The sequence below is a fragment of the Serinus canaria genome, chromosome 2 (assembly GCF_022539315.1).
Source record: "Serinus canaria isolate serCan28SL12 chromosome 2, serCan2020, whole genome shotgun sequence".
Lineage (NCBI taxonomy): Eukaryota > Metazoa > Chordata > Aves > Passeriformes > Fringillidae > Serinus > Serinus canaria.
The window spans coordinates 81,764,330-81,781,185 of NC_066315.1; the positions used below are offsets into that span (position 1 = coordinate 81,764,330).

Here is a 16,856-nt window from a genome sequence, read left to right on the forward strand (position 1 = left end):
GGGAGAGGGAACAAAGGGATGGGAGGAGGGGCACAGATGCCTTAGCTCCCTTGGAGGGGGAAGGGGGGGGTCACACCTGTCCTTTGTCTGTCTGTCCCCTCCCCCACCACAAGGGGACCCAGGCATCCAGACGAGTCTTTTGGCTTGCCTCATCTATCCCACAATAAACTGGGGGGGTGGAGGGCAAGGGGAGTTAGAGGGGGCCCCTATAGGGGCTGAGAGGGGGGTATCCTGTGGGTCTGGGGGGTCCTATGGGTCTGGGGGAGCCCTGTGGGTATTCTGTGGGGCTAGGAGTGGGTTGTATGGAAGGTCCATAGGGCAGGGAATGGCCTGTGGTAAGGGGGGGAAACTAAGAGGGTCCTATAGGGAAACATTTAGAGGTCCTGTGGGGCTGGATATGGGTCCTATAGGACCATGGGAGTGGGGAGGGGTCCTGGGAATGGGTTCTATGGGGCTGTGCACGCTTAAATGGATCTTATTGAAAGGAAGTAATGGGAACCCTGTGGGGCTGAGAAGGGTTCTCTGCATGTCCTATAGGGCTGGAGTGATGTCTTATGGGGCTGGGGGAGTCCTATGGAGCTGGAAGTAGGTCCTGTGAGGTAGGGGGGAGCTATAGGGTCCTTGTGGGTGTGAGATATGGGGGTCCCATGGGACTGGTGGAGCTTTATGGGTCCATAGGGGTCACTGGACCCTATAGGGCAGTGAAGGTCCTGTAGGACTACAGAGCAGAGGGAGGGCCCTATGGATCTGGGGAGTGTACTGGAGATCCATAGGGGTCACCGTGTCCCTATAGGGCAGTAAGGTGGCCTTGAGGTCACCCGTCTGTACATGCCCCCCCCCCTCCTGGTGACGCAGCTGCAGGGGGGAGGGGGGGATATAAGGGGGGGTCCCCCAGCCAGTGCCTGCAGACCCAGGGGCAGGTGGGGCAGGGGGCACTTGGAGCACTGTGAGGGTCTGGGAGGGGGTTATGGGGGAATTAGGGGCAACTGGAAGAGACTGGGAAAGAACAGGGAGGAACTGGGAGGGAACTGGGAGGGTCTGTGGGTGACCTGGGAGGGTCTATAGGAGAACTGGGAGGGTCTATGGGAGAACTGGGAGGGACTGGGATTATACTGGGAGGGTCTGTAGGGGAACTGGGAGGGACTGGGAGGGACTGGGATTATACTGGGAGGGTCTGTAGGGGAACTGGGAGGGACTGGGAGGATCTAGGAAGGAACTGGGAGTGTCTTTGCAGGAGACTGGGATGATACTGGGAGCATCTGTGGGGAAACAGGGTGGGACTGGGATGATGCTGGGAGAGTTTATGTGGGTGTGAAATATGGGGGTCTGGAAGGGACTGGAGTGATACTGGGGGAGAAGGGAGGGTACTGGATAAATACTAGGGGTATACTGGAACTTACTGAGCAGTAGTCTCTGTGTGTGTGTGTGTGTGTGTGTGTGTGTGTGTGTGTGAGTGTGTGTGTGCGTGTGTGAGTGTGTGTGTGTCTGTGTGTGTCTGTGTCTGTGTGGTGGTGTACTGGAGAAGTACTGGCAGGGCTGGGGAGGGATGCTGGGATGTAATTGGACAAATTGGGATATTCTGGGACATACTGAGATGGGGGGGGTGTTGTGTCCCGGAGCAGGACCAGAACCGCCCTGAGTCTGCACTGTCAACCCCTGACTCGGAGACTGCAGAGAGAGGTGGGGCTGAGTAGTGGAATGAACTGAGGAGTGTCTGGGGAGACTGGGGATGACTGGGAGGGTCTGGGATGATACTGGGAGGGTCTTTAGGGAACAGGAAAGGACTGGGAAGGATGCAGGAGTACTGGGGGGTACTGGAAGGCACTGGGGTGGGATAAAGGGCAGGCAGTGTGAGGCATTGCAAGGAACAGGGAGCACTGGGGAGGGCACTGGTACTTCCAAGAAGGAACTTGGGATGGAAATGAGGTCTGGCAGGAACAAGGAGCGCTGTAAAGGAACTGGGAGCACTGGAGAAGAATGGGAGAAAATGAGATCACCAAGGATGGACTTTGGATGGGGCTGACTGGGAGCACTGGAGAGGAACTGGAAGCATTGAGAGGGAACACTAGATAATGGAAGCATGGAGGATGGACTTGAGATGGGCCAGCTGGGAAGAGTGGGAGCATTGGAGAGAAACTGGGAGCACTGGGGAGGAATGAAGGAGTTGGGTTGACCAGGAGGAAGTGGTAGATGTGGAGAAGAACAGGGGGTGTGTTCACCAAGGAAAGAGATGCAATGGCGTTAACTGGGGGGAAGTGGCAGAACTTGCAGGGTCTGATCCTTCCTACCCCACCCAGCCCTATCCAGTGCCACCATGCCTGATGTGGAGATGGCAGAATTTGGGGAGGCTGCCCCCTATCTCCGCAAGTCGGAGAAGGAACGGCTGGCTGCCCAGACCCGCCCCTTCGACCTGAAGAAGGACATCTTCGTCCCTGATGAAAAGGAGGAATATGTCAAGGCCACCATTGTCAGCCGCGAGGGCTCCAAGATCACTGCTGAGACCGAACATGGCAAGGTGGGGGGACCCCAGCCACACCTGGGACACCAGAACCTCAAAATAGCAACTCTATTCCACATGGGACACAAAGAACCCAACCCACCTTCTCTAGAACCCAAGAAGCATCTAGACCCCAACATGCCTTCTCTAGCACCCACTGGATGGTCAGATTCCACAGCATCTTCTCTAGAACCCAGGAAATATCTAGACCCTACTCCACCTTTCCCAGAACCCACTGGACAGCTAGACCCCATCCAACCTCCTCTACTACCCCAGAGACACCCAGACCCCAAAACATCTTCTTTATCACTTGAGGGACACCTAGACCTCCTCTGGCTCTCAAGTGAACACTCAGATGCCCAGCTCCCAGCCCTTTTGAAGGGAACACCTGGGGCAACTCCTTGCCCTGTGTTCCTGCTCCATGGGGTCCTCCTTACCTTGAGCAGACAGTGACGGTCAAGGAGGACCAGATCATGCAGCAGAACCCCCCCAAGTTTGACAAGATTGAGGACATGGCCATGCTGACTTTCCTCCACGAGCCTGCCGTTCTCTACAACCTCAAGGACCGCTACGCATCTTGGATGATCTATGTGAGTTGTGAGCCCATGAGGTTCTTCAGACCCCATCCAGAACTCAGACACCCTTTCTGTAAACCCCTCGGGCCATGTGGGTGCAAGATATCCCTTCTCCAGATCTCATGGTCCACCTATAACTGGGATGATCCTTTATACCTCTTGAACCACCCAGATCCTTAGGACCACTAAAACCCAGGTCCCCTCTCCAGATCATATGGGCCACCCAGAACTGGGACATCCTCCCTCCAGACCTCTTTGGTCCCCCACACCCAAGATGTCCCTTCTCCAGACCACAGGGGTCATCTAAACCCAAGATATTGCCTAGTCACAAAAGGTCACTTCTGCAGACCCCTTAGACCACCTGGTGGGGTGGCACCTTATGACTCTGACCCACCTGCTCTTTTCTCCAGACTTACTCAGGGCTCTTCTGTGTGACTGTCAACCCCTACAAGTGGTTGCCTGTCTACAATGCTGAGGTGGTGGCTGCCTACAGGGGAAAGAAGCGGAGTGAAGCTCCCCCCCACATCTTCTCCATCTCTGATAATGCCTACCAGAACATGCTAACAGGTAGGGACCTTCTGCAGGAACCCCATAACAATATTCCCTGATCTTTTTGGGGAGCAGGAGATGTGGGGCAGAGCCAAGGTGGGCTTCAGAACCTCATGTTTCTTCTCCTCATCCCACCAGATCGGGAGAACCAGTCCATCCTCATCACGTGAGTAATCTCATCTGCAAACGCTGTCTTAATCCTGCTCACAGCTAAGAGCCCCCCACCTAGAACATAGCCTCTCCCCTTCCCTCTTGAAGTCATGCCCACTGGCCAACCCTTTATCACTACATGGACTTGTCTGTGGAGGTCCATTATCCATCCCTCCCCAGTGAGTTCCCACCCCCAGCACCATAGCACCAGTATCCAACCATTGATCTCCTTGACTACCTTCAGTGGAGAATCCGGGGCGGGGAAGACTGTGAACACCAAGAGGGTCATCCAGTACTTTGCTGTCATTGCTGCCATCGGTGACCGTGGCAAGAAGGAGGCGGGGGCCCCAGGCAAGGTAAGGGCAGTAGGTGGGGGATGACATCCTGGGTGTGGCCAACATTCTGCTGTCTGTCTGTCCAACTAATACAATCAATCACCCCAAAAATTACCAAACCAAACTCCCAAAAATCCAACCAACCAACCAAACCAACCAACCATCTATCCAACCTTCCATTCATCTGTCCCATCCCCATCCAACCAACTAACCATCCCTCCATCCACCCATAGCATCAACCCACATCCCTGTCCATCAACCCGACCACCCACTAAAACCTTCATGGACAGCTGTGTTCTCCCATCTATCCATTTCAACCTCACACCCTTTAGCCCCTCAAACTTACTGGGTGAGAACCCCCCCTGACAGTGTCCCACTCCATCCAGGGCACCCTGGAGGACCAAATCATCCAGGCCAACCCTGCCTTGGAAGCCTTCGGCAATGCCAAAACTGTCCGGAATGACAACTCATCCCGATTTGTGAGTGTTGGCAGTGGTGTCTGTAAGGAAGAGTCTAGGGCGTGGAGTCCGAGGGGAAGGGTCTGTGGGTTGGGGGTGTTCTGGGAAAAGGTGGCCACCTCCACCTCCTTCCACTATTCTTACAGGGGAAGTTTATCCGGATCCATTTTGGGGCCACTGGGAAGTTGGCATCAGCTGACATTGAGACCTGTGAGTAGGTTGAGGGCTCTATGAGAGGACATCTTGTTGTCCACCATGCCTTCCTCTATCTCTTCATCGACCTGTCCATCCTTCTCCTCATGCCACCATCCATCTATCCTTCTACATCCTCAAGCCTCCCTCCATTCATCCATCTGATCCTCTATCTCCTCATCCCAAATTCCATTCATCTTCTCTTCATTCCCATCCCAGACCTCCTGGAGAAGTCCCGTGTGATCTTCCAGCTGAAGGCTGAAAGAAACTACCACATTTACTACCAGATCCTTTCAAATAAGAAGCCAGAGCTGCTGGGTGAGCTATGCTCCCAAGTTACCCACAAATACCTGATCCTGCACCCCTTTTGGGACCTGCCTGTCTCAACCCCTTTTTCTCCTTTCAGACATGATGCTAGTGACCAACAACCCTTACGACTATGCCTTCATCTCCCAAGGAGAGACCACAGTTCCATCCATTGATGATGGAGAGGAGCTCCTGGCCACGGATGTGAGATGAGAGGCCATTAGGCAGTGTGTCTGTGTCTCTGTGGGCTGCAGAAAATCTTAAACACATTTTTGCTCCATAGAGTGCCTTTGATGTCCTGGGATTCACTCCAGAGGAGAAGAACTCCATCTATAAACTGACAGGAGCCATCATGCACTTTGGCAACATGAAGTTCAAGCAGAAACAACGGGAAGAGCAGGCAGAACCAGATGGCACAGAAGGTTGGGTCCAAGCAAGGTTGAGGTGCAAACTGGGGTGAACTCCATGATCCATCCAGGTTCATATTTTCACTTCTTCATCCTCAGAGGCAGACAAGTCGGCTTACCTAATGGGGCTGAACTCAGCTGATCTTCTCAAGGGGTTGTGCCACCCTCGGGTCAAGGTGGGCAATGAGTATGTCACCAAGGGGCAGAATGTCCAGCAGGTGAGTAGGACATCCCCAAAATGTCCTCCTTTAGGTGACATGGTGCCATCTCCAGCAAGGAGAACACCAAGAGGCCCTCTCACTGGTAGGGCATCTTTCTTGCAGGTGATTTATGCTGTTGGAGCCTTGGCCAAAGCCGTGTATGAGAAAATGTTCAACTGGATGGTGACCAGGATCAACAATTCACTGGAGACCAAGCAGCCACGGCAGTACTTCATTGGTGTCTTGGACATTGCTGGCTTTGAAATCTTTGATGTAAGCTCTGGTTGACTGTGTTGTGTTGACTCCATTGGATGTAGAGTTAATCCTACTGGATGGTCAGATGACTTTGTTTTCATTTGTGTTGACCCTGTTGGGGCTTAGGTTGACCCCACCAAACATATTAGTTGTTGTGTTGACTCCACTGGTCATTTCCTTTCTCCTTCCCCAGTTCAACAGCTTTGAGCAGCTCTGTATCAACTTCACCAACGAGAAGCTGCAGCAGTTTTTCAATCACCACATGTTCGTGCTGGAGCAGGAGGAATACAAGAAGGAGGGCATTGAGTGGGAGTTCATTGACTTTGGCATGGACCTCCAGGCCTGCATTGACCTCATTGAGAAGGTACCACCTCCCCCAGGGCCTCATGGGGCTGGGGAAGGGCCCTTTCAGTTGCAGCTTGGCAAGGACCCTAAAGTTTCTTGGCCAGTTGGGTTGTACTTGGTGTTCACTGTAGCCAACAAGGTCTTTTCTTCCTAGCCCATGGGGATCATGTCCATCCTGGAGGAGGAATGCATGTTTCCCAAGGCCACGGACATGACCTTCAAGGCTAAGCTCTTTGATAATCACCTGGGCAAGTCGGCCAACTTTGGGAAGCCACGAAACATCAAGGGGAAGCAAGAGGCCCACTTTGCCCTTGTCCACTATGCTGGCACAGTGGACTACAACATCATCGGGTGGCTGCAGAAGAACAAGGACCCCCTCAATGAGACAGTGGTTGGGCTCTACCAGAAATCAGCCCTGAAGCTCTTGGCCAATCTCTTCGCCAACTATGCTGGGGCTGATGCACGTAAGAGGAGCCTCTTTCCTCAGCATCCTTCTTTCTACCCTGTCCCTGTCCTATGTCATCCTTTCTTCTTCTCCAACAGCCGTGGAGAAGGGGAAAGGAGCTAAGAAGAAAGGTTCCTCCTTCCAAACTGTCTCTGCCCTGCATCGGGTGAGAGTTCAAGGGTTATTTGTGGACCCAAGGGTGTGTGGGCATGGAAAACATGTCCCAGGGCAAGGGATGACCCTTGGTGGGACAGGCTGGGGGGGGGGGGGGTGTCTTCATTCCCTTCATCATCTCCTCCTCCATTTTTTAGGAGAATCTCAACAAGTTGATGACCAACCTGCGGTCTACCCACCCTCATTTCGTCCGCTGCATCATCCCCAATGAGACCAAGTCTCCTGGTGAGCCAGTCCCTGAGGGTTGATCCAGAGGAGACTGCTGGGCTCTGGCCAAAGGTGGTGGTGGGGAGCAGTGCTGTGGGGCAGGCCTTGACTCACCAGTCTTGATGACCCACTGCCAGGTGTGATGAACAACCCCCTGGTAATGCACCAGCTTCGCTGCAATGGAGTGCTGGAAGGCATCCGCATCTGCCGCAAGGGCTTCCCCAATCGCATCCTCTATGGGGACTTCCGACAGCGGTAGGCACAGAGGAGAAAATGTGGGGATGGCGTGGACAACCCAGAGAGGACAAACCTCAGGGTTTTCACGTTCTCTCTGGTCACCAGGTACCGCATCCTGAACCCTGCTGCCATTCCTGAGGGGCAGTTCATTGACAGCCGCAAGGGCGCTGAGAAGCTCCTGGGATCCCTTGATATTGACCACAACCAGTACAAATTTGGACACACCAAGGTGCGGTCACTTGATCTCAGTTCTGGTGGTCCCACCATCCACAAGGTTTTCATGGTGGGACCAGATGGACTCTATGGTCCCATCATCTGCTTGTCCACCTACCCATCTGAGCTCCCCCCATCCACACCACCACCCATCCCTCCACCATGTCCTAAAATGCCAGCAGAACTTATCTTCATCTTTCCTCAAAGGTCTTCTTCAAGGCTGGGCTGCTGGGGTTGCTGGAGGAGATGAGGGATGAGCGCTTGGCCCGGATCATGACCCGCTTGCAGGCCCAAGTACGTGGTTTCCTGTCCCGTCAGGAGTTCAAGAAGATCCTAGAGCGCAGGTAGGTGGTGAGATGGAGATGGTGTTGCATCCATATTGAGTGGAAGCTCCTGATGACCCATGTCTTGATGTGGCTTCTCCAGAGACTCATTGCTGGTGATCCAGTGGAACATCAGGGCCTTCATGGGGGTGAAGAACTGGCCTTGGATGAAGCTCTACTTCAAGATCAAGCCCTTGCTGAAGAGTGCTGAGACAGAGAAAGAGATGCAGGTAGGACAGGGCCATAGGTAGGGAAGGTGAGTGGGTGGATGGAGAGAGGAAGTGGTAGGTGGGGACAAAAAGGAAGAAATGAGATTCATGTGGCACCTTTGTGCTTCCCACAGAACATGAAAGAAGAGTTTGCGAGGCTGAAGGAGGCCTTAGAGAAGTCAGAAGCCCGGCGAAAGGAGCTAGAGGAGAAGATGGTCTCCATGCTGCAGGAGAAAAATGACCTTCAGCTCCAAGTGCAGGCTGTGAGTGACCTAGATGTCCTGGCCCCATGCTCCTTTTTCATTCATCTCAAACAAAGCTTATCCCTTCCAGGAGCAAGACAACCTGGCTGACGCTGAGGAGCGCTGTGACCAGCTGATCAAGAACAAGATCCAGCTGGAGGCCAAGGTGAAAGAGATGACTGAGAGGATGGAGGATGAGGAGGAGATGAATGCTGAATTGACAGCAAAGAAAAGGAAGCTGGAGGATGAATGCTCAGAGCTGAAGAAGGACATCGATGACCTGGAGTTGTCATTGGCCAAGGTGGAAAAGGAGAAACACGCCACTGAGAACAAGGTGAGGGTGGCAAGATGTCTTGACCTTAAACTGTGGGGAACTGAGCTGACTTAAGCCAAGGTGAATACAGTCTGGTGAAGACCCAAGGCTGGTTGGATTGTGTTGCCAAGAATCAAGGCTGTTTGGGCTGCCAAATTCAAGGCTGGATGAGTTGGGTCATTAAGACCCAAAACTGCTCAGGTTGGCTTGTAATAATCCAAGAGTGGTTGGATTGCATCATCAAGAACCAAGGCTGGCTGTGTTTTCCTGCATCACCTGACTTAGACCCAGCTTCACAAAGAGCAAGAACAACCTCCTGTCTCATGTCCTACCTCTGGTACCAAGCTGGAGGCCGGATATTTCTCCTTCTGCAGGTCAAGAACCTCACAGAAGAGATGGCCGGCCTGGATGAGATCATTGTCAAGCTAACAAAGGAGAAGAAGGCCCTGCAAGAATCTCACCAGCAAGCACTGGATGACCTGCAGGCAGAGGAAGACAAGGTCAACACCTTGACAAAGGCCAAAGTCAAGCTGGAACAGCAAGTGGATGATGTGAGTATAGGCCATGACAGACACATAACTGGTCCCTTGGGGGGTGGAAGTCTTTCTGGAGTGTGAGTTTGTGGTGGCTGATGGGTGTGTCTCTTCCTCACTTGCAGCTGGAAAGTTCACTGGAGCAAGAGAAGAAGGTCCGGATGGACCTGGAACGGGCCAAAAGGAAGCTGGAAGGTGATTTGAAGTTGGCTCAGGAGAATATCATGGACCTGGAGAATGACAAGCAACAGCTGGATGAGAGGCTGAAAAAGTAAGGGCCTGCATGCTTGCTTGTCCTTTACCTATAACACCTCTGTTGAGCACTCAGAAGAATGACTTACTGGTGTTTCTCCTCACACCTAGGAAAGACTTTGAGCTCAATGCCCTCAATGCCAGAATTGAGGATGAGCAAGCAGTTGCAGCCCAGCTCCAGAAGAAGCTCAAAGAACTTCAGGTGAGGTGGGCTTCAGCTTGGGGGTCAAGCAGAAGGAGGAATGGTCCTCCCCATTATCTTCTTCATATCTTTTTGAGAAGGACTTAAACCAGTATGCCATCCACATTACGTTGGAAGCCCATGGCATATCCCTTGTCCCAGAACCTCTGTCATTTATTGTCTTGAAATGACTCATGGGCTCCTGCACAAGTTGGCTCTCATGGGGGCTGAGCTGAACCAATGGGTTTGGAGTGCTCAGGGTATGGGGAGCATCTTGGCATCTGAGCTGAGCAGACCACCACCTGGGTTGAGTCATGTTCATTCAAATGTCCTTAGAGTGGTTTGTGCTGAGTTGTCTGTTAGTCCAATTAGAATGGACCAATTGGAATGACCTCAAGACAAGCTGAGTTCAAGAATCTCAAGGTAATTTGGGAAGGTGGAGTGTCTTTAAATAAGGCCACGTTGATCTGGAGAGCTCAGATCTTGATTAGGTTGAAAAGAACTGGATAGGATCGAGACTGGTTGAGGTGAAGGGTCTACAGCTGTTTGGGTTGAGCTGAAGAGTCTACAGTTGGTTGAATTGACTTAATTGACTTAAAGACTCTCCAGCTTAATTGGCTGAGTTGAGTGGAAGAGTTGGGTGAAACCAAGTCCACTGAAAACATGTTTCATCCATGGAGCACAGGCGCGGATTGAGGAGCTGGAGGAGGAGTTGGAAGCAGAGCGGACAGGCAGAGCCAAGGTGGAGAAGCTGCGCACAGACCTGTCACGGGAGCTGGAGGAGATCAGTGAGCGGCTGGAGGAGGCGGGTGGTGCCACATCAGTGCAGATCGAGCTCAACAAGAAGCGTGAGGCAGAGTTCCAGAAGATGCGGCGGGACCTGGAGGAGGCCACGCTGCAGCACGAGGCCACGGCTGCTGCGCTGCGCAAGAAGCACGCCGACAGCGTGGCCGAGCTCAGCGAGCAGATTGACAACTTACAGCGTGTCAAGCAGAAGCTGGAGAAGGAGAAGAGTGAGCTCAAGCTGGAGCTGGATGATGTTGGCTCCAACATGGAGCAACTGATAAAGACCAAGGTAGGAAATAGGTCTCCAGCCATGAAGGAACAATATTTCCTCTGCCCTCTCAAGGTTCCCTTTCATCTTCCTGCCCTTCCTCTTTGTAGGCCAACCTGGAGAAGATGTGCCGCACCATGGAAGATCAGATGAATGAGCACCGGACCAAGTCCGAAGAGGCTCAACGCATGGTCAATGACCTCACTACTCAACGAGCCAAGCTCCAGACTGAGAATGGTGAGGGTTTTGCTCTTTCCTAACCCAATTACCTAACTCTTGCCCAGTGGGGTGGTTTTGGGCTGTGTCCTGTAACTGATTATCTGCCATTCCACCTGACAGGTGAACTCTCCAGGCAGCTGGAGGAGAAGGAAGCCTTCATCAACCAGATGACACGAGGAAAACTCACCTACACGCAACAGCTGGAGGACCTCAAGAGGCAGCTAGAGGAAGAAGTCAAGGTAGGCTTTGTTGGGGGGTCAGTGAGGCTGAAAGACACTTCCAGTGCCAAGGACGTGGCTGGTTTGGGATTGAGAAGTGCATCAGGAGCCTGCCCTCACAGTAGGAGAAAATGAATCGAGGGTCCTCATAAATTCAGTAGTTCTGGTGAGTTACAGGGAGGATGGGTTAGCTTGGGTTGCGTTGGATTGATTGGTTTGTAACTAGGTAGCTGGAGTTGGAGAATGCCAATATAGCTCAACTTGATATGGACCCAGCTTCTCCTCACCTTGCAACTCTCTCCCCTCCCAGGCCAAGAATGCACTGGCCCATGCCCTCCAGTCAGCCCGGCACGACTGCGACCTTCTGAGGGAGCAGTATGAGGAGGAGACAGAGGCCAAGGCTGAGCTCCAGCGCTCACTCTCCAAGGCCAACTCTGAGGTGGCACAGTGGAGGACCAAGTATGAGACAGATGCCATCCAGCGCACTGAGGAACTGGAGGAAGCCAAGTGAGTCATCTCCCCATGAAGGGAGCTTCTATGGGGCAAGGGTGAGTGGAGACTTCTACAGTACAAGGATCCAGAGAACGTATAATAATCTGGAGATTGTAAAGGAGATCCAGAGCCGAACGTCAGCTAATCAGTGGGTAGAAGAATGTTTGAATTGGCCCACTTGGTCCATGGGTGACCACAGTCAGATTTTCTCCCACGGCAGGAAGAAGCTGGCCCAGCGGCTGCAGGAGGCTGAGGAGGCAGTGGAGGCAGTCAATGCCAAGTGTTCCTCCCTGGAGAAGACCAAACACCGTCTGCAAAATGAGATTGAGGACCTGATGGCAGACCTGGAGCGGTCAAATGCAGCAGCAGCTGCGTTGGACAAGAAGCAGAGAAACTTTGACAAGGTGGGAGGACCAAGAAATGATGGAAGGAGAAGGGTGGGAAGAAGGTACAGAAATGGGGGTCCCATGATTTAAAAAAAGGCAGGAGAAGTCCAGAAGAAGGCGGAACAACTTTCAAGGGCCATGTTTTAGCAGACTCTAAAGTCCCTTTCAAGAGATTATTGGGGAAAGGAGAAGGAGGATGGAAAGAGGGTTCTTCATGTGGAAAGCAGCAGCTGAGCAGGTTGTGTCCTTATAGATCTTGTCTGAGTGGAAGCAGAAGTTTGAAGAGTCACAGGTGGAACTAGAAGCATCGCAGAAAGAGGCCAGGTCACTCAGCACTGAGCTCTTCAAGCTGAAAAACGCTTATGAGGAGTCACTTGATCACTTAGAGACTTTGAAGAGGGAAAACAAGAATCTCCAAGGTGAGACTGTGGTCTTTCCCTACCCACCTTTTTGTATTCCACCACTTTCCACCAAGTCTGATGGGTTATGATCTGGGCAGAGGAGATCTCGGACCTGACGGAGCAGCTGGGTGGCAGCCATAAGACCATCCATGAATTGGAGAAGGTCCGGAAGCAGCTGGATGCTGAGAAACTGGAGCTCCAAGCTGCATTGGAAGAGGCTGAGGTGAGCCAAATCACATCCCCATGAGTCCCACATTGACCTGGTCTTCTCTGTGGCCTGCTAATTTCTCTCTGTCTCCACCAGGCTTCTCTGGAGCATGAAGAGGGAAAGATCCTGAGGGCCCAACTGGAGTTCAACCAGGTCAAGGCAGACTATGAGCGCAAGCTGGCCGAGAAGGATGAGGAGATGGAGCAGGCCAAGCGCAACCACCTGCGGGTGGTGGACTCACTGCAGACCTCTCTGGATGCTGAGACCCGGAGCCGCAACGAGGCCCTGAGGCTGAAGAAGAAGATGGAGGGTGACCTCAATGAGATGGAGATTCAGCTCAGCCATGCCAACCGCGTGGCTGCTGAAGCTCAGAAGCAAGTTAAGACACTGCAGGGCTGCCTCAAGGTACCCATTAGATTTCTAACCCATAAGTATGTTCACATGTAGTAGGTCCCACCACCCCAGAGTGGAAGAAAAGTAGACCTTGAGCCACTTCCTCACCACCCCCTCACCCTCTTCCCCCATGCTGCCTGTAGGACACCCAACTGCAGCTGGATGACATGGTACGGGTCAATGAAGACCTGAAGGAGAATATTGCCATCGTGGAGAGGAGAAACAACCTCCTCCAGTCAGAGCTGGAGGAACTGCGGGCAGTGGTGGAACAGACTGAGAGGGCCCGCAAGTTGGCCGAGCAGGAGCTGATTGAGGCCAGCGAGAGGGTCCAGCTTCTCCACTCACAGGTGAGACATCACATACCTGCAAGGATAGAGGTCACCTCCATCCAAGGAATGTGGGCTTCTAATGGGTTGAGTTATCAAGATCTCCAGATCCTTTAAGCCTGCAAAGTTGGGAGGGAGCTGTGGGGTCATTAAGTACTGGGGGGATGAAGAAGGAGAGGTCAGCAGTTCAAGAGACACCTCCTGAGGTCCTCTCCTCTGACTCCAGAACACCAGCCTCATCAACCAGAAGAAGAAGATGGAGGCCGACATCTCCCAGCTGCAGACAGAGGTGGAAGAAGCCATCCAGGAGTGCAGGAATGCTGAGGAGAAGGCCAAGAAAGCCATCACTGATGTGAGTGCCATGGTGGGACCAACATCTAAGACACCTTCCACTGGAGGATGATGGAGAGCATGCTTTGGTCCTCCTTCTCTGCTTGCTTCTCTCCTCGGGCAGGCGGCCATGATGGCAGAGGAGCTGAAGAAGGAGCAGGACACCAGCGCCCATCTGGAGCGGATGAAGAAGAACATGGAGCAGACCATCAAGGACCTGCAGATGAGGCTGGATGAGGCTGAGCAGCTGGCCCTCAAAGGGGGCAAGAAGCAGCTGCAGAAGCTGGAGGCTCGTGTGCGGGAGCTGGAGAATGAGCTGGAGGCTGAGCAGAAGCGCCATGCCGAGAGTGTCAAGGGTCTCCGCAAGTCTGAGCGCCGTGTCAAGGAACTCAGCTACCAGGTGCGTGGTATGAGCTGGTGCTGGAGGTGATCCACTGTCCCTGTGGCCCCAGGGCCTCATGTCCCATGATGAACATAGAACATGGCTGACCTTCTGGCCAGAGAGACATGGGTAAAGTAGAGCACCCATTACGTGTATGTCCAATACGGTAGTGGCACCCAGAATATTGCCTGGATTGTGAGCCACCCAGGCCACCTCTCAGTGTCCCAGAATCCATGGGGTTTCTGCATGATCCAGGACCTCAGGTGGGACCTCATCAGGGGCAAGAAGATCCTTTCACACAGGGAGACAACCCACTTCCTGTCCCATGGCTGAGGCTACCCACAGATCTAGAGAGGTTCCACTCCCCAAGAACATAATTAAGGTCTCCTGACTTTCACTGCTCTCGTGGTGATTCAAAGCACAGGCAGGATCATGTCCTGACCCACATGTGTCTCACCTCACAGACGGAAGAGGACCGCAAGAACCTGGTCCGGCTCCAAGACCTTGTAGACAAGCTCCAAATGAAGGTCAAGTCCTACAAGCGACAGGCAGAGGAGGCGGTGAGCACTGGAGGGACATCAGTGGGACCACCCCCTAGGAGACGACACTTTGGGCTTGGGGTGTGGAGAGGATGTGGGGAGTAGAAGGGGACCTTAGACTGGTCAGGGGGTTGGGTATCAGGGGGTGAGGAGAGCAGGTCAAGAGAAAAGTGGAGAAAGTGGGTGGGTGGTGGATGTGGAGATGGTGGTGGGAAGGATGGATGGATGGATGGATGGATGGATGGATGGATGGATGGATGGATGGATGGATGGATGGATGGATGGATGGATGGATGGATGGACGGACGGACGGACGCATGCATGCATGCATGGAAAGAATGTTAGATGGATGGTTTGTTAAGGAGATGATTGGGTGGCTGGAAGATGGGATGTCTGGAAGGACAGGTGGGTCCATGGTAGGCAGATGAAGCAATAAGAAGATAGGATGGAGGGATAGCTGACAGGGTGGTTGGAGGCCAGACAGAGCTGTGTGGGAGCCTCACTGGTGTCCCTGCTCCCTCAGGAGGAACAGGCCAACTCCAACCTGGCCAAGTTCCGCAAGGCGCAGCACGAGCTGGATGAGGCAGAGGAGCGTGCCGACATTGCTGAGTCCCAGGTCAACAAGCTGCGGGCCAAGAGCCGCGACATTGGAGCCAAGGTGGGACTTTCCCCTGCCCTACAGCTGCCCCATGGCTGCTCCACAACTTCCTCATGCTCACAGTCCCTTTTTCTCATTCTCCATCAGAAGGGACTCAATGAAGAGTGAAGCTCTGGATCCCCAACAATATCCCCTGGACCGCCAAGTGGCCCAGCCCCACTCCCAGCCCCCTAACCTCGGTCAGCCAATAAAAAGCATTGAGCAGCAGCAGTTTGTGTGGGGTTGTGTTTGTGTGGGGAGGGTGGGGTTTCCCCATGGCATGGCACCCACAGGATGTCTGTAGCCCACACAAACTCACCAATGAGTGTGCAGCACAGCGTGCCCCACATCAGGATGCAACCAGGCCCACAGTGCAATGTGATGTGAGCCATGAGCTCAACCTTGGGCTGCCTCACAGTGTATCTGCTGTGGGGCAGATACTCTGTCTGCTCCACAGTGTTCTGTAACCTCAGCCTGCTCCACACCAGCCTAGATCTATGGGGGAGAGACACACATGTGGGGGTGGAGAGGGGGGGGACCTCAGGAGGTGGAGGACAGCATCTGGGATCCACAGGTGGGACAGAGCCCCTCAGGCATGTTTTGGTTCCTGAGATTGCACCTTCTCCTGTTGCAGCTGCTGAGGTCCCTCTCTCCAGGCCTCAGTGTTCCCCTAGCCACCAGCTGTTCCGTCCCACCGCACACCATGTCCCACAATCCTACTGACCTGTCCCTCCATTGCTCTGGACTTGCCACCCATCACCCCACCACCTCTTCGCCCACCAGCCCTATGTCCTCCATCTCCCATAGTCCTTCTGCCTTCTCCATGTTCCTGGTCCCTGCAAGTTCTCTATGTCCCATTGTCCCTCTGTCTCCTGCCTGTTTCTCCCCACCAAATCCTCTGTCCCTCCCCCCTTCCCCCCTCACCCTCCCTTTCGCCGTCCATCTGTCGCTGTCCCGTCCCTCCCGGTCCTGGCGGCGCCGCATGCTGGACCCCAGGGGACCCCGGCGTGCGGGCGGCTCCCCTCCCCCGCCAGACTCGGGCCGAGGAAGGGTGGGGTGATGTCTCTGTGGGGCTTTACGGGGACTCCATGGGGCTCTAAAAAGACTCTATGGGGATCTGTGGAGACTCTTTGTGGCTCCATGGAGCAATTATGGGGCTCTGTAAGGGCTCTGTGGGGCAGAGGAGATGGTCTGTGGGGCAGGAGAGGGGGATCTGTGGGGCACAATGGGGAGGTGGGGACCTCCCCGCCCGCGGGAATGTGTCACCTCGCGGGAACACTTGTCACCTCCTTGATGACAAAGTGGACACGGTGTTCGGGGACTGCTGCCAGGCCCCCCCCCCCGCCCCGTCCCTCAGACCCCTGGCGGCCCCACGGCGCCTCACTGGGTGGGGGGGACGAGATAACAATCTCCCCCCCACTCTCCGGTCGTGTCCCAATATAGACCTGGCAGGGTAGAGCTGTCACCACCCCACGGGTGACAGGACATTGGCCAGGGACCCAGGCATCCCGGCCCCATAGGCACCCCCTCCACACAGGTCCCCGGAATGCTAGCCCCATAGATCCCCTCCATGCACAAAGAAACCAGGCGTCTGGGCTCCACAGATCCCACGCACACAAGAAACCCAGGCATCTGAGACCCACAGAATCATCACAAACGCCACCAAAGCGCCC

At 53.9% G+C, this 16,856-nt stretch overlaps 1 protein-coding gene across 1 annotated transcript; it reads left to right on the top strand.

Annotated features, from left to right (window-relative positions):
• Window positions 1-1,377: 1,377 nt before the first annotated feature.
• LOC103815434 (myosin-7) lies at window positions 1,378-15,411 on the top strand. The gene is made up of 40 exons (XM_050970429.1): window positions 1,378-1,680; window positions 2,298-2,515; window positions 2,944-3,087; window positions 3,483-3,639; window positions 3,760-3,787; window positions 4,016-4,127; window positions 4,493-4,585; window positions 4,711-4,774; window positions 4,976-5,074; window positions 5,163-5,266; window positions 5,346-5,484; window positions 5,569-5,687; window positions 5,793-5,942; window positions 6,118-6,288; window positions 6,424-6,733; window positions 6,813-6,880; window positions 7,026-7,113; window positions 7,233-7,350; window positions 7,438-7,561; window positions 7,753-7,889; window positions 7,972-8,098; window positions 8,212-8,340; window positions 8,411-8,653; window positions 9,007-9,183; window positions 9,291-9,436; window positions 9,529-9,619; window positions 10,284-10,673; window positions 10,763-10,889; window positions 10,992-11,110; window positions 11,400-11,596; window positions 11,802-11,985; window positions 12,221-12,386; window positions 12,467-12,591; window positions 12,673-12,981; window positions 13,113-13,316; window positions 13,522-13,647; window positions 13,750-14,025; window positions 14,472-14,567; window positions 15,070-15,204; window positions 15,292-15,411. Exons 2-40 carry the CDS (start codon window positions 2,315-2,317, stop codon window positions 15,310-15,312), a joined length of 5,814 nt encoding a protein of 1,937 aa, XP_050826386.1. The 5' UTR covers window positions 1,378-1,680; window positions 2,298-2,314; the 3' UTR covers window positions 15,313-15,411.
• The last annotated feature ends 1,445 nt before the right edge of the window (window positions 15,412-16,856 follow it).

Excerpts from the sequence above, each read along its gene's own strand:
- LOC103815434 (XM_050970429.1), top strand. The coding sequence starts at position 2,315 with ATGCCTGATGTGGAGATGGCAGAATTTGGGGAGGCTGCCCCCTATCTC. Across the intron at positions 3,088-3,482 it reads ACGCATCTTGGATGATCTAT|ACTTACTCAGGGCTCTTCTG; the intron begins GTGAGTTGTGAG and ends TCTTTTCTCCAG. Across the intron at positions 12,982-13,112 it reads CACTGCAGGGCTGCCTCAAG|GACACCCAACTGCAGCTGGA; the intron begins GTACCCATTAGA and ends TGCTGCCTGTAG.